At 36.3% G+C, this 16,956-nt stretch overlaps 1 protein-coding gene across 12 annotated transcripts in view; it reads right to left on the bottom strand.

Moving 5' to 3' along the window:
- The window catches only part of LOC128213364 (focal adhesion kinase 1-like), a 108,259-nt gene that overhangs the window by 43,093 nt on the left and 48,210 nt on the right, over positions 1-16,956 (bottom strand). For all 12 annotated transcript variants that reach the window (XM_052919006.1, XM_052918995.1, XM_052918998.1 and 9 more), the window contains 4 exons: positions 12,753-12,928; positions 11,022-11,109; positions 6,930-7,009; positions 5,159-5,276 (listed from right to left, as the gene is read on the bottom strand). In XM_052919006.1, the coding sequence (XP_052774966.1) occupies positions 5,159-5,276; positions 6,930-7,009; positions 11,022-11,109; positions 12,753-12,928 (462 nt within the window). The remainder of the gene's footprint in view (positions 1-5,158; positions 5,277-6,929; positions 7,010-11,021; positions 11,110-12,752; positions 12,929-16,956) is intronic.

Below are 16,956 nucleotides of genomic sequence, written 5' to 3'. Positions count from 1 at the left end.
TGGTCGCTCTAACCATGGTAGGGAACAAACCCACAACCTCTTGAGTGAGAGGCAGACACCTATACCACTGGGTCGCTCTAACCATGGTAGGGAACAAACCCACAACCTCTTGAGTGAGAGGCAGACACCTATACCACTGGGTCGCTCTAACCATGGTAGGGAACAAACCCACAACCTCTTGAGTGAGAGGCAGACACAACCTCTTGAGTGAGAGGCAGACACCTATACCACTGGGTCACTCTAACCATGGTAGGGAACAAACCCACAACCTCTTGAGTGAGAGGCAGACACCTATACCACTGGGTCGCTCTAACCATGGTAGGGAACAAACCCACAACCTCTTGAGTGAGAGGCAGACACCTATACCACTGGGTCACTCTAACCATGGTAGGGAACAAACCCACAACCTCTTGTGTGAGAGGCAGACACCTATACCACTGGGTCGCTCTAACCATGGTAGGGAACAAACCCACAACCTCTTGAGTGAGAGGCAGACACCTATACCACTGGGTCGCTCTAACCATGGTAGGGAACAAACCCACCTCTTGAGTGAGAGGCAGACACCTATACCACTGGGTCTCTCTAACCATGGTAGGGATCAAACCCACAACCTCTTGAGTGAGAGGCAGACACCTATACCACTGGGTCGCTCTAACCATGATAGGGAACAAACCCACAACCTCTTGAGTGAGAGGCAGACACCTATACCACTGGGTCGCTCTAACCATGGTAGGGAACAAACCCACAACCTCTTGAGTGAGAGGCAGACACCTATACCACTGGGTCACTCTAACCATGGTAGGGAACAAACCCACAACCTCTTGAGTGAGAGGCAGACACCTATACCACTGGGTCGCTCTAACCATGATAGGGAACAAACCCACAACCTCTTGAGTGAGAGGCAGACACCTATACCACTGGGTCGCTCTAACCATGATAGGGAACAAACCCACAACCTCTTGAGTGAGAGGCAGACACCTATACCACTGGGTCGCTCTAACCATGATAGGGAACAAACCCACAACCTCTTGAGTGAGAGGCAGACACCTATACCACTGGGTCGCTCTAACCATGATAGGGAACAAACCCACAACCTCTTGAGTGAGAGGCAGACACCTATACCACTGGGTCGCTCTAACCATGATAGGGAACAAACCCACAACCTCTTGAGTGAGAGGCAGACACCTATACCACTGGGTCGCTCTAACCATGGTAGGGAACAAACCCACAACCTCTTGAGTGAGAGGCAGACACCTATACCACTGGGTCGCTCTAACCATGGTAGGGAACAAACCCACAACCTCTTGAGTGAGAGGCAGACACCTATACCACTTGGTTGCCCTAACCATGGTAGGGAACAAACCCACAACCTCTTGAGTGAGAGGCAGACACCTATACCACTGGGTCACTCTAACCATGGTAGGGAACAAACCCACAACCTCTTGAGTGAGAGGCAGACACCTATACCACTGGGTTGCTCTAACCATGGTAGGGAACAAACCCACAACCTCTTGAGTGAGAGGCAGACACCTATACCACTGGGTCGCTCTAACCATGGTAGGGAACAAACCCACAACCTCTTGAGTGAGAGGCAGACACCTATACCACTTGGTCGCTCTAACCATGGTAGGGAACAAACCCACAACCTCTTGAGTGAGAGGCAGACACCTATACCACTGGGTCACTCTAACCATGGTAGGGAACAAACCCACAACCTCTTGAGTGAGAGGCAGACACCTATACCACTGGGTCGCTCTAACCATGGTAGGGAACAAACCCACAACCTCTTGAGTGAGAGGCAGACACCTATACCACTTGGTCGCTCTAACCATGGTAGGGATCAAACCCACAACCTCTTGAGTGAGAGGCAGACACCTATACCACTGGGTCACTCTAACCATGGTAGGGAACAAACCCACAACCTCTTGAGTGAGAGGCAGACACCTATACCACTGGGTCACTCTAACCATGGTAGGGAACAAACCCACAACCTCTTGAGTGAGAGGCAGACACCTATACCACTTGGTCGCTCTAACCATGGTAGGGATCAAACCCACAACCTCTTGAGTGAGAGGCAGACACCTATACCACTTGGTCGCTCTAACCATGGTAGGGAACAAACCCACAACCTCTTGAGTGAGAGGCAGACACCTATACCACTGGGTCGCTCTAACCATGGTAGGGAACAAACCCACAACCTCTTGAGTGAGAGGCAGACACCTATACCACTTGGTTGCCCTAACCATGGTTGGGAACAAACCCACAACCTCTTGAGTGAGAGGCAGACACCTATACCACTGGGTCGCTCTAACCATGGTAGGGAACAAACCCACAACCTCTTGAGTGAGAGGCAGACACCTATACCACTGGGTCACTCTAACCATGGTAGGGAACAAACCCACAACCTCTTGTGTGAGAGATGGACACCTAAACCAAAGGACTGCTCTCACCCTCAAAAATATTTTATATTTGCTTATTGAAGTAAACACATCATTTTTCCAATATTAAAGCAACCTTCACTTACAGAAATAGTTTTTTTTAACATAATTTCAAAATAATTACTTATTTCTGTTGATTTTTTCTTATCAACTGATTCTATAATTTGAAACAAGGGAAGCAACTCTATCCTGATTTAATTCTTAACAGTCATATATGGGTTACACAACTTTGCAAATTGATGTAACTGTACGAACATACTACGATATAATTTCAAAGCTGATGACTGTATTTGCTATTTTCTGCAGTCATAATAATAAATATTAAAATAGTAACTACACTAGTTACTGTTGTTGGTGTTGTTAAAGAAATGCTGGAGTTCCATTATTCATTTAATTACTGTTGCTGTTTTTTGTTGTGCATGTTGCTGTTCTTAAAATAACACCAGTGTATTTGTTTTACTAAACTGCAGGCAGACACTACATTTGGCAGAACATGGCATACCTCTAGAGAACAAAAATGCCCTTATCTGTCATTACTTTCACCGTTAAAACATCAGACATTTACCAGAAGACAACCATCCCATCAAAGTTTGCACTCATGCCGAAATATATCATCAAATATTCATTGGATCCTGAATTTTTCATTATCTTTCAAATCCCTGGAAACGTTTCTGTTAACAATATGTTAACAATATATAGGGTCAATCATTCCATGGAATCAGTCTTGATTTTAGATAATTTTAACATCAAAATTCTGGAATTGTGCAAAAAATGGACATTCTATAAGAGTTGTTGAGAGTTGTATCTTCACAGATAACTTACAGATAAGAAATATATATTTGCTAAGCAACTATTAAAGAGGGTGCAATATTATAAATTATTGAAAGAATTTTCATTTACTTATTCAATCTAAGCCCCAAAATTGATAAAATAGAAATAATTTCACCCAAATCCAATAAACATTGGTATCTAATCAACGATTTATCGTAAAATTTAATTTTTGATTTGATTATCATTGGTTGTAAAGATATATATTTTGAAATAGAAAATTTGGCTGGAGATATTGCTCTATTCTCATTTAGATTAACCCTTTGCATGCTGGGTAAATTGTCGTCTGCTCAAAAATGTCGTCTGGTTTGTTCTAAATTTCTTTCAATTTACTTAAAACTTTGGGGATATATTGACTGAGTGGCAAACAGCTTGGAACCTGACCAGGCGCCGAGTTACTCGGTGTCTGGTCTGGTTCCAAGCTGTTTGCAAAGCCTTTAAAATCGCCATCAGCAGCCTAAGGGTTAACCAGTTAAATCTTCAATATTATTTCTGACTCCCGCTTAGAATTCAGATGATAATCGTGATTTTACAACAATTAGAACACTCATTGATAAGATGCCCCATTGTCTAAAAGATGCGCTCTCACTCCAAATAAGATTTACCACAATTAATACAATTGTTTTTATATACCAAAGAGGATGAAGTTATGCTGAAAATAATGGTTCTTATGAAAAACGCTGTGTTTAATTTGTATGAAAGGTGCAGAAAACACGTTATATCTACCTTAATAGACAATAGTAGATCGCAGTAAATCTTTAAGCACTCACCAATCATTTAATATTTTTGCTAATTAATTCAGGATTACTATCTTGTTATCAATAATAAATATTTTCCATAAATGCATTATTTAGTAAGTAGTTAAAGGTTTGTCACTCAAAATGTATATTTGTTATACATGTGTATGTATTGATTTTGAATAAGAGTGTCACTTTAACTGATTAACCAAATTATCATTTTTGAAATATTAGTAAAACCACTTAGAAATATCATTTCAGAAAGGCAATGTCAATTTGCCGTTGTTTTTTTCTGCTATCAATCTTCAATTAATTACCACTGATCTGTTTTTTCCAGACATGCTTTTCACTGCCGGAATAATGATGACATTTACTGACAGACAGGCTTTTAGTTACTCTGGTATTAATGGTTTCAGTTGCCAGGACAATACACTGATATTCCAGATAAATTTATCAATATAAACTGATCCTTTTTTCAAGTTGGTGAAGTGACAATTATTTGAGAGAGAGAGAGGATGCTTTTTTAAAATATTGTCATTTGTAGTACATGCACTGATTTTCATAATGATGATCTTCAATAGCTTTTGGACACAGAGTGCAATATTTACAATCACATTTGATTTTCGAAATAATAAAATTCGCTTTCATTTTGCATGAACCGGTCGACCTTTCGTGACCTTTAGAGGAGAAATTTCGCAAGAAAAACCTGGGTCATGCATATGTAAAACACAATTAAAAATGCTCTAAAATTTGTAGCATTTGCTTTATGGATTTATAAAATCACAGCCTAGCCTTCATACGGTATGAACACACAGTCCTTCATAATGCTACAACAATGCCATGTTCAACAGACATGCTTGCTAAAAGATGAAAAATGTGTAACTAAAGAGTCCTTCACAAGCACTGCATATTTTCATAGAATCTTTCACAAAGCAGTGCATTCCTCTATGGAGCATATCACAGAGCAGTGCATACCTTCATAGAGTCTTTCACAAAGCTATGCATACATTCATACCAAGCAGTGCATATCCTCATAGTCTATCACAAAGCAGTGCATACTTTCATAGAGTCTTTCACAAAGCAGTGTGTACCTCTATAAAGCCTTTCACAAAGCAGTGCATATCCTCATAGAGTCTATCACAAATCAGTGCATACCTTCATAGAGTCTATCACATTTTTGGGCAGGAATCTTTTGAGGCCGACCTCTTTCTCCAAATACTCAAAGTTGGACTTCTTGTCCAGGGCAACCTGGGGCATGTCCTTGAAAAATCTCCTGCAATATACATGTAATAGAAATTAGAAAAAACTCCTGAATTATACATAGAAAGGTCTTGAAAAATGATTGAACCAGATGAACCAGATGGAAAAGTCCTTGACAGTTCACATGAACATACAGAGTAGATTCAGTGAAGATTGCTTGAAAAAAAAACATGGAAAAGTCCTTAAAGATTGATTGAAAAAGATTCTTAAATTTACACCAACAACCTTGAAAAGGCCTTTAAAATTACATAAAAAGTCCTTAAATACATCTTAAAAATACATGAGAAAGCCTTTAAAAATAAGAAAATTTAAAAACAGACTTCGAAACAGGCCAGTGAAGTAAAAAAAGTGCCAAAAATGTTGAAAAGACATAGGACATCCTTGAAACCCATCAAAATACTATAGCATGTAATGCGTCATTAAAAGCTGCACTCCAAAAGATTGACCGGTTCCACAACTTTATTTTATTTTTGTCTCAGAATCAGCTGATTTTCACATCAATGTTGTCAATTCTGACTTATAATATAACTCACAATTGAACATATCTCAACTGTTTGGAAAACTGCTGAAAAAATATTTTTCTTAAACGCTTTTAGCCTTAAACATCACTTTTTGAATGTAAATATTATTAACTGCCATCTGATCCTTAATCAGCAGTCTTATATAACCAATTTTCGGACATCTTCACAAAATTTGGCTGGCAAGACAAAGAAAAAAAAAGTTATTAAAAAGGTCAATATGTGAGTGTGCACCTTTAAAATTCACAAAAGTACTTAAAATGAGTTCTAATAATTATTTATAAACAATTTAAACGAGGAAACAGTTGTCTCTGAATTATTAAAACATATATTCTTTATGTCCTGAAATAGTTATTGTATACACTAAATAAAATGTAATTTAAAAAAATACCATAAATTTATGGAATAAACGTGGGACTATGTGTGCTTTATTAAACAAATTTGTGTCAAATAAAGGTGGAATTTGTGCATGAAAAAATATAAGTTTGAAATATTAAATAGTGCTCTTTTAAAAGTCATGAACATGAATGATCGATGCAGATAGAGTCAGGTGATTTTAACATTTTTGAATAAGTCATACCCGTTACACTTATCCTTTAAAACACGCCTGAAAATTACAAAGAGTTACCTTCACTTGTAGTTAACCTTATAAATTCTCATTGCCACAAGAACTTAAAGCAAGACATACATAAATCTAGCTATTTTTTCAATTAAAACAGATAAGGCCGAATAAAAAAATGGTTAGGGTTACATCTTTTGCAAAAACAGAAAGAGAAGGTAAGCTTTTCTTTATTTTTATAATGCTGTATGTAAGAAAGTAATTGTCATCATTGGAGAGTTATGTTAAAGTAATTTTCTGTATAAAGCTTTAAAGGTTTTAAAACACACAATTTCTTTTATTTTGTTGGTAGGGACAGGTAACAAACCAAATGTATTTTTCTTAGGCATGGGGACTGTTCATTTGCAATGTTAAAGTGGTAGGGAAAGAAACATTCTCAAAAATGAAAATATCTATACCCAATACCTAGCAAAAGTTAAATATCAGTTTTTTGCTGATAAGCAATCTAATTCGAGAATGATGAGAAAGATGACTAATGATTTTTTTTCATAAAAATTCAAGATAATTATAGACACTATCTGAGTATTACCTCATTTCAATACACCCAAGTCTTATGGCCATATCATGTTCTATCTTTTCTGCCAAGTCCTTCATATAGTCATTCCGTATCTGAAATACATAAAATGTACACCAAATTAGTACAGAGAGAATATTCCTTATACACCACAGCCAGCTGTCAAGCGCTCCATATAAGTCATTCTGTATCTGAAATACATAAAACGTACACCAAATTAGTACAGTGTGAATATTCCTTTTACACCCCAGTCCGCCAAGTCCTTCATATAGTCATTCCGTATCTGAAATACAAAAAACACACCAAATTAGTACAGTGTGAATATATTTCTTATACACCCTAGTCTGAAATGCAAAAAAACATACACAAAATTTGTACAGTGTGAATGCACCTTACAACCCCCGGCCTTATGGCCATATTGCATTCTGTCTTTTCCGCCAAGCCCTTCATTTAGTCATTCCGTATCTAAAATACCATAAACGTACACAAATTTGTATGGTGTGAATATTCCGCATACACCCCACCCTTACAGAGATATCATGTTCTATCTTTTTCGCCAAGTTCTTAATTCATATAGCCATTCCGTATATGGAATACATAAAACATTCACTAGATTTTTACAGTGTGAATGTACCTTACGCATAGCTCTCAATGTCACCTTGAAGCCCCCCACCCCCAACCATCTGGACTGGCACATGTTTTAAACAATTTGAAACATTTCTGGCCCTTCCAGAAAAAAAACAACAACATTTAATTCAAACTCTGACAAAGAAAACATTAAGATTCCAATCAAATTGCACAGAAAATGCTGTCAAAGAAAGTCTTATGTTTTCCGCAGTATATTTCAGGCAGGTATAAACAATATGCTAATTCAAATTTGTTTCTGTAAACTGTTTTGAAAGCATGGTATCTCAAGAATTCAAAGTTGTAGAGCTACACAAGCATTTAATGCCAATTCTATAAATGAAATTCCAAACTGATTTGTTAAAAGTTCAACAAGTATATAGCAGCCTTCTGGGTGCATAAATGCAATTATGCTTGGGTTGGGGGTGAGTGGGTGGGTGCATAGTGCACATAACGGTTGCATTACTGGTTAGAGCTACCCTTAGTGTCTTTAATTTTGCATAAAGGGTGGGGATGGGGGCTAGGGGTGGGGGCAAAGTGCACAGACAGGTTGCATTACTGGTTTGAGCTATCCTTGGGTCTTCAAATATGTGTAGGGGTTGGGGGTTGGGTGACGGTTGGGTGCATAGTGAGCAGCCAGGTAGCATTCCTGGTAAGAGCTACCTTTAAGTCTTTAATTATACACAGGGGGTGGAGTTGGGGCTGAGGGATGAGGGCATAGTGCACTGACAGGTTGCACTACTAGTTAGAGCTACCTTTAGGGTCTTTAATTATACATAGGGTATGGGGATGGAGGCAATGGGTGGGGGTATAGTGAACAGACAGGTTGCATTCCTGGTATGAGTTTCCCTTGGTTCTTTAATGTTCATAAGAATATAGTACTGTCACTAAGGACCCTCCTGTTTAACGCCCCTCCCAGAAAACAGGTAGTCTTTTTGGATTAAAGTAGGAGATTGAACCTGCCACCCCAAGGTTGACAACCCAGTGTCTAATACCACTACACTACTTAAATACAGATCTGCCACCAAAATAAGGAACATATTTGCAGCTGAACTTCATGCAATGTACTCTTTCAACTTCCAATGTCCTGGAACAATATTGAGTACACTACACAATACCTTTTATCTGCATCAAAAATTAATGATCTGATGACATCAATATGAATGTTTTAAGAAATCAAAGACGGCTTCAACAGATGGCAAATACAATAGCTTCATAAAAATGTTCAATGCCTTTTTTTTGCTGTTCCTGCCATATCCATAAAGGCTGAACCCTGGGTGACCCTTAATATTGATTTCTGAATTACATGCTGATTGGACAATATTGTTCCGCAAGGAATTCAATTATTTACTGAAAGAATCATGCACTTAAATGCTTCAAAGACTTTTCCTGGCATTCATTTGAAAATATGGGATGAAGATATCAATAAAATGAGAATAAATCAACAGATATTGGATCAATAGGAAATAAGGGGATTCATGTTCAGCCCCCTGAAAGAATTCCACTGATATCACTAGTTGAGGAAAAAAATGTAATAAGGGGTGTTCCATAAATAAAGTCTAGGGAAAGGATGATAATTATCGGGCGACAGGGCCGATCAATAATTAATGGTGAAATATGAGTATAGCTCATTAAGGGATGGAAAATGACAAAAGAATGGATATGTTGCCATGGTAAAGCTAAGCCCAGGTCCTAGATTAATAATGGAAGTAATAATTGTTAAAACAACGACATGAAAACCTTGAACATTTTATTGAACTTTTAAAACATTTTTTACATAATATTATGCTTTTTAACCCATCGTTTTTGCCTTATGCATGCAAGTATGTTGACAAGGAAAGAAAAATTGAAATGCTTTACAGTATACTTTCTGGGTATTATAAAAAAAATGTTAACAATAATTATCAATTTTTTAAACCATTAAATGGTTATAAAAAAAACAGCAAAAAACTTCTGTTATCATATTATATGAGTTTTTTAGTGTTAAAAGTGTCGATAAAAAACCCCAGCAAATGAACATTATTAATTTGCAAAGCATGCCTCAAAATACATTTCAGTGCCATAATGTCGGCATTAGAGAGACCATTAGCAAATTTCATGACATTTCTCTCATGTTTTACCAAGTATCATGACCGCCCCACCCTAGACCTGTCATTATAAACACTTCACTTCCAACTGGAATAGATTCTTATCAACATGACCTGTCAAGGTTCGGGTTAAGTTTGATAAATACGGTTCAAAATTGTTAACATTTTTATGTTTATGTAAGCTGTCAAAATGACATTTCATAGAAGTATTTGAGTGATTTTCATATTATTTTAATTACAGAAAGTTCTTAGTTGATTTTCATATATCTTTATTCAAGAAAAAAAGTACTAGATTGGAGATGATTCAAATGAATTTTGCTTCTAACACCTGTTCTTGTTTTTTGCAAGACAGACAATTAGTGGTGTACTTCTTGTCATGGTTAACAAATTATGAGTCTATTTCTCTGTACAATAAAACAATAGTTACCACGCAGGAACAGAAAATAGACATTAACTTCCCACTAACTAGGAACAGTTAATAAAACCAGGGATGCCATATCTAACCGTAATGTCCATAGATCTTTCTCCCCCCCCCCCCCCCCCCCCGCCACAACAATATCAATACCAGATGACTAATTCATCAAGCACTGACATAGCTACTTATAAGCCTCCTGGCAGACACAATATTATGTGATTTTTTTATCCCATTAGATATCTAAGAATATGTCTGCTACAATTATCAGGTCTGATACTATGAAAGCAGCTATTTTCGGGAGAGAATATTTTTTCTGCTGAGTACCAACTATTATATTTGCAGATTGAACTTTCGCAGAAAAACAACATGAATCCAAATAGTGAGTCCCCAAAGTTTAAGACAGCTTATAAGCAATTTTGGTTTTAATGCGAAACATGCAAGAAATACACAAAATTATCATTAATAATGGGTGGAACTCAGCGGTTACAGGTCCTGGAGCAATATGTTTTACTGCAGAACTTGTTCAAGTTGGTCAGTATCAAACTCAATGGCTATAACTCTGACATGAATTGTGCAATCTGATTGTTTATTAATCGAAAGATGTCGAGCGATTTTGCCCAAAACAAGTGAAAACAGGTCTGGAAAAGAGGGGATAGGAAATTCTCTTATAAAATAGCACACATTTTTTCTTACTGATTTTTTTTGACAATTTAAGGGACATAACTCTACAGCGAAATGCACTCTGATCCAGATATTACACTCAAAAATCTTGTGACCAAGTTTGGTGGATTTGATGAAATATGCTGACGATAAAGAATGGATATAAAAAGTTTGATGCGGCCGACAATGACAACAACATGATCCCTATATGTCTGCCTTGTTCCACAGATGATACAACTATTTATAGACCACCATGAAAATGTACAATATTTCAGTATCGAAAACTTTTGGGTTTTTCTACCTTTGTTTCGCATTACTTACCTGGTCATACAGATAGTAGAATGTCACTTTATCTTTTGCGTAGAGCTCTTGAAAGCTTTTTGGAAGGTATCTGACTCTTAGCTCGTATCTGAAATATTGGAAATACAAAAAATAATACATCAAGTTCTTAGCACGTATCAGAAGTATTTGGAAAATACCAAAAAAAAAATACATAATGCTATGGAATCATTTAGGATTTTCTGCATTCTTTTCTATGTTGGAACATAATAATTGGTCTGTTAACATAGTCATATTTTCTGGGACATTTAGCATGTTTGCTTCTTTCATCTTGTCAGGTAGGAATGGTTTTGTAATTAAACGAGCCATCATTTTAACACTAGATAATTCTCCTATATTCCACTAGTAAGGCCAAAAATAATAATTGTGTGGTTATGGTCACATCTTTTCCAAAACCAGGTAGTGTAAGTAGACATATTTTTACTAATATTTTTTTTATTAGGCTTAAAGCTGCACTCTCACAGATTTACCATTTTTCCAACTTTTTTATTTTTTGTCTTGGAAAGAGCAATTTTTTGGGTAATATCTGCAAACCAATGATAAAAGATAACTGACAAAAGATCAGATTGCAGATTTTCATATTTCTGTTCGAAAATTAATGTTATATGGCTTAAACCGTTACTTATAGTTTAAGAAAAATGCATAAAACATCAATTTTTGAACTTAAATATAAAAATCTGTGATCTATTTTTTTTGTCAGCAGTCTTATGTAACTGATTTCCATGGACTTTCGCAAAAATTGGCTTGTTCCAAGACAAAAAATAAAAAAGTTGTCAAAGTTGTTCAATCTGTGAGAGCTGCAGCTTGAAAGTATGAACGTTTATGTCATCATTGGGCAATGGCGTTAAAGTTATCATTATTTAACTATAAAGCTTTTTAAAAGGCATATAAAAAAACAGGTACACCAAAAACATTTATATTATTATTATTATATTTTTTTTATCCAGCAGACTTAAAAATAGTAGGGTCAGCGCCTTTTTCGTAGGTTGGGTCAGGGACCCCAAACCAAAATATTATTTTTTCTTGCCTAGTCTGACAACATAGTCTGACTCATGATTCCTGTTTTTATTTTCCTCAAGAATTGAAGACAACTAGACAATTAAACAAGGAAGTTCAATGTTGACTTCAATGAATTGAGGCATTCATTACACATACCAGTTTAAACAATACATTAGCTAGCTACTCCAAAGCTCAAGTTGAAGTAAATGCTAAATGTAGCATTGCAGAATAACCACCAAATCATGCCGCAACTATTTGCAATGAGTGTATTTATTCTATTTGGCAAGAAGAAAATTGACGCCACTAAAATTCTTCCTTTTCATGAAAATTCTTACTCTTTGGATCTTTGAAATCTTCATAACATGATGCCAATTTTTACCCATTTGTTCCAGTCAATCAAGGGGCATAACTCATTTAATACATGATATAACCAGGTGTATGGACATAGGTAGTGTATGTTAGTGAGTATCCTAAATTGGTACAGTCAAATGTTCAAGATTTTACACAACCATAATACCATAGACATCCCCAAAGGTCTGTAAAAATTCAAATAATTTTAAGTTTTTGAAACCCAGAGAATTAGAAATTTAAAATAACGTTATAACATGTTAACTTTCTGCCTTAACAATCTTCTAACTTAATTGAATAAATTCACAGCATTGCAAATAATTGTGGCATGATTTGGCGGTTATTTCACACTTCCCCTCCCCATACCTCCATTCGTCCGGTGGCCTCGATGTCTCATATTTCTGTTTGACCTGGTACATCGTCAGGTTGTTGTGGAGCCAGTAGCTCTCGCGAGACTTTATGTGAACAAGCTTGAGAGCGAAACATTTCCCGAAGAAACGTTCACCCGCTGCAAGGCGGCCGACTACAAGTCTGATGATGTCCTGAAAGTATACAATAAATCTCTCTTTAAAGGCAAAACTCCATGAGATTGGGTTGTCATCCATATGTCTAAAGAAAAGTGGGTTTTAACAGATAATTGTCAATGCTGAATAATAGCTTGGTGGGTGTGTAAGGGATTCATGCCCAAAACAGGGTAAGGGACTTAGACACCTTTTGAAATGGTCTGCAAAGTCGTCATTCATATGCATTTCAAGGTACTATATTTTTATTCAAATGTCCAGGCCAAAAAAAATAATCTTGAAAGTCTCTTTCAATAAGCTGTGTGAGCTGATTGAAAAAGATGTCTTAATAAATCAAATAGGAGATCGAGAAATATTTCAATAAGTGATAGGTGAAATACTGCTAATTCATGAGACTGTTCTCGTTCCTTGCAACAGCAGGGATATTTGCCTTTAAGACAGGCTTATATTTTGAACAAGATATTTCTGCTGGTCGGGCTTGAGCCCAAAACCTTTTGGGTTAGAGGCAGACACGATTTACCACTTTACAGAATAATTCTTAACAATATATCCATTGCTAATTTTGAACAGCTTTTCAGAATGAATTGTGTTATCCACAATAGCTCAATTTGTAGCATGCTTAGTTTATAGACACAAATAAAACTTGTGGTACAGGTCTAAGGTTTGAGCCCCATTCACAAAATTTTGTTTTAATACCTCCACAAGAAGCTGCTCCCTGTGGTAGACCACCATGGTCGTATAGATCCCACATTGCACCTCCAAAACAGACAAACCCTGCGTCATACTGGGCACTTCAGCAGACCAAATTAATTCCATGCAAACAGGTCACCTAACTTCCCTCAAAACAACACAAAACACCAAAAAAATACATAAAATATCCTCATAACTTTGGTGGTAAGAATTTCGTCACCTATATCTCCTCAAGACAACACAAAACACCAAAGAAATACACAACTTTTCTCATAACTTTGGTGGTAAGAATTCCATCACCTAAATCTCCTCAAGACATCACAAAACACCAAAGAAATACACAACTTTTCTCATAACTTTGGTGGTAAGAATTTCCGTTTCCAAGACAACATCTTGATCGCAAAATCGCCACTTTTATCACTATGACCTCTGGATGACTTAATCTTTATAGCATCTGCACTAATTAACTATAAAACTGCAACTGCAGAAATCTGACTCACAAATCAAGAAAGTTCAAAATCCATTCACAAAACTTCAACAATCCATTCATTTCCTCCATCTGCCTAGCAAAATCCAAAGACTCATCAGCTCAAAAAATTCCTATCTCCCTGCTTGAGAAAAAAACATTAAAATATGATACATCCAGTTTTATGAGCAACATTCACGTGTGCACTCCTGTGTTTTAAAGAGAAATACCTGCACAATTTACACTGGTTTGAAACTTTTATTGCACCATCACTTCAAGTAATTTTCTTCGCCCTCAACATGCTCAGTAATAGAATTTCCCTTCTCAGCAACCTTTAATCATCAGTTTGCCTTTTTCTATGATAAGCCATGTCATGATTAGATGTCAATGTACCTTTCCACCCAGTAATCTTTTTTTTCCAGCATAAAATTCAACTAAACTTCAATAGCCAATGCACATAAATCAGTGAGAATCATAGCATTATCCATGTTACTAGAAAACTTCCTTTCAATACTGGCAGAACCTTTTATTATTCCTTATGTTTTTTCCAGAAACAATAAACATTCATCATATGACACATTGTAAAACTCAATCATATTTACACTAATATGAATAAGCAACACTATGTTATCAGCCTATAACTCAAGTCATAACCGCACAATATTTACACAGTTAACATGGATAATCCAGACTTGATCGGCTTATAAGCCAGAAGGCTGATGGTACTTATAAGCCAGTGGGCTGTATAGATATGATGCCCCATATATCACATTATATCATCTGCTCATTAACTCTGTTCATATATTGTTATCTCTTGGTTCATGTTAAGTTATGCCTGTTAGGCCGGAGAAACATTTTTTAAATTCTCATCCCGACCTACCCCTGTCCAAAACACACTGCCCCAACGTTTATTTGACTAAAATTTGGCAAAAAAGTTAGGAAGTGGAGGATATAGTATCAGTTTGGGCACCGGAATGTAACTTGAAATAGTGAAAATTTCATAGCTTTGCACATTCTCAATATTTTATGAAGCAAACATCGAAACCTTGTCGGTTTGTTTTTACAGTCAAAATTGGGGCAACGGTTGACAATTATTAAAAGAGTAAAATATTGGCCCTGCTTAACATGTGGTTATTCTTGCAACATGTGTACCATGTTTCATTAGAATATCTTGAAAATTTTCCCCGACATAAGCAACACTGAAGGTATCACAATATCTAAAAAAATCCTCAGCTAATCACAAGCTTAAATGATGGTAAGATATATCCTTCCATTCAACCATCTTTATTTATTTTTTTAAATCTGGATGAGAATCTTACTCTACTTCTCTGGCCTTATACCTGTCCGAAAGAACGCCTATGTCCAAAAACATGAGAACATGCAGTACTTAAATGAATCCAATTTATTATTTCAAAAGCACATATCCTGCAATTATGTTCTATTTCTATGAGTTCATTTCCATAGCTATCTTTGTTACCCTGCTCTTCAAACAAATAGAAATAGTGTGTTCATTGTATGAATTGTCAAATAAATTCTACAAAAAATGCTAAGTTGTGGCAATTTGGATTGTCCCAAATTATTACTCTTTTTTTGTTGTATCATTTTCTTTTATACAATGTAATTTTGAATATAAAAACTTGATACTAGAGCAAGCGTCAGTTGAGTGTGTAAAAGCTGAGCAAAGCAATATTCAATTTCATTGGATGAAATACTGTTCTTTTTTTGTCTTACCACCAGAGAAAACACTTCAAACAGTAACCACTCGTTGGCATCGAAACACCTGAGGTAGAATAGAATTTAGAAATTATCATTTCTGATCTCTTGGTAGAGAAAGACTGTGGGCCAAACTTTGGCAGTAAATCAATAGTGTGACTCTCTTCTATCAAACAGTAGATTAATTAATTAACATCATATGCATCATTATCCATATAAATTATATTCTTCATATTTAGTTGTTGATTTTGGTTTATAAGTCTATTTTAGCTTGAATTTGAAGACAGCTATACGCTGATATGCATCACCCTATAGTCCTAATGTTTGCTGTGTACAAACTAGTAATTCGGTCCTTTCTTCATGGTTAGTCTCATCAATCCTAAGGGTTGGACACTTGAACCTACTAGACCTGATTCTCACCATCTTCTAGTCCCTTGTACCATGTTTGAGAGGGTTTTTCTTTCTTGTGTCTTTTCATTAACTCCAATATCAGTCAAAATAAGTGGAGCTTTATCAATCCGTATAGCTATCATGTGGATAAATTACAATCAATTCACTTACACCACAAACAAGTTATTGAACATTTCCCTTGACAACATGGTACAATGTACCTAGTTACTGATTTCTTATATAAGGTAACTCATCTTCCCAAACAAACATAAGATACTTGTATTCCAAAGGAAACTTACTTCAAACTATATTTACGGTAAATTGTCACCTGCTCTAAGAAAATAGAGGTCAGTGCAAGAAACATATTTGCAAAGCAGGAAGAGTACAAATTGTAGGAAGGAGTAATTTGCAAAACAGGAGATTTGTGAAACCAGACACTTCATGCAATAATTCTATCAGCATGCCAGAAAATTGTACTGGATTCATTCCAAACTTCCTATTAGCCTTATGTCCAGAGTGTAATTATATTATGTTACATTCAACATTCTGTGTGTTTGTTTGTACTATCTTTTGATCAATGCTAACATAGTTTCAATGACTACCATTAACACTGTTAAAGCCCTAGCAGATTTAGCACTAGACATTGTTATTTTTTTCTTGAGGGAATACCTCCAAAACCCCTGCCAACATTTTAAACCATTTAAATCTAATGGTTCTGAGGGAGGTGGCATGTTAAAAGGTGATTGAATGTCAAGGTCGCCCCTGTCAATGTATTAAAAGAAGCTTTTTG

The sequence above is a fragment of the Mya arenaria genome, chromosome 13 (assembly GCF_026914265.1).
Source record: "Mya arenaria isolate MELC-2E11 chromosome 13, ASM2691426v1".
Lineage (NCBI taxonomy): Eukaryota > Metazoa > Mollusca > Bivalvia > Myida > Myidae > Mya > Mya arenaria.
The sequence above is the reverse complement of the archived record's forward strand: the minus strand, read 5'-3'. Positions and strand labels throughout refer to the sequence as shown.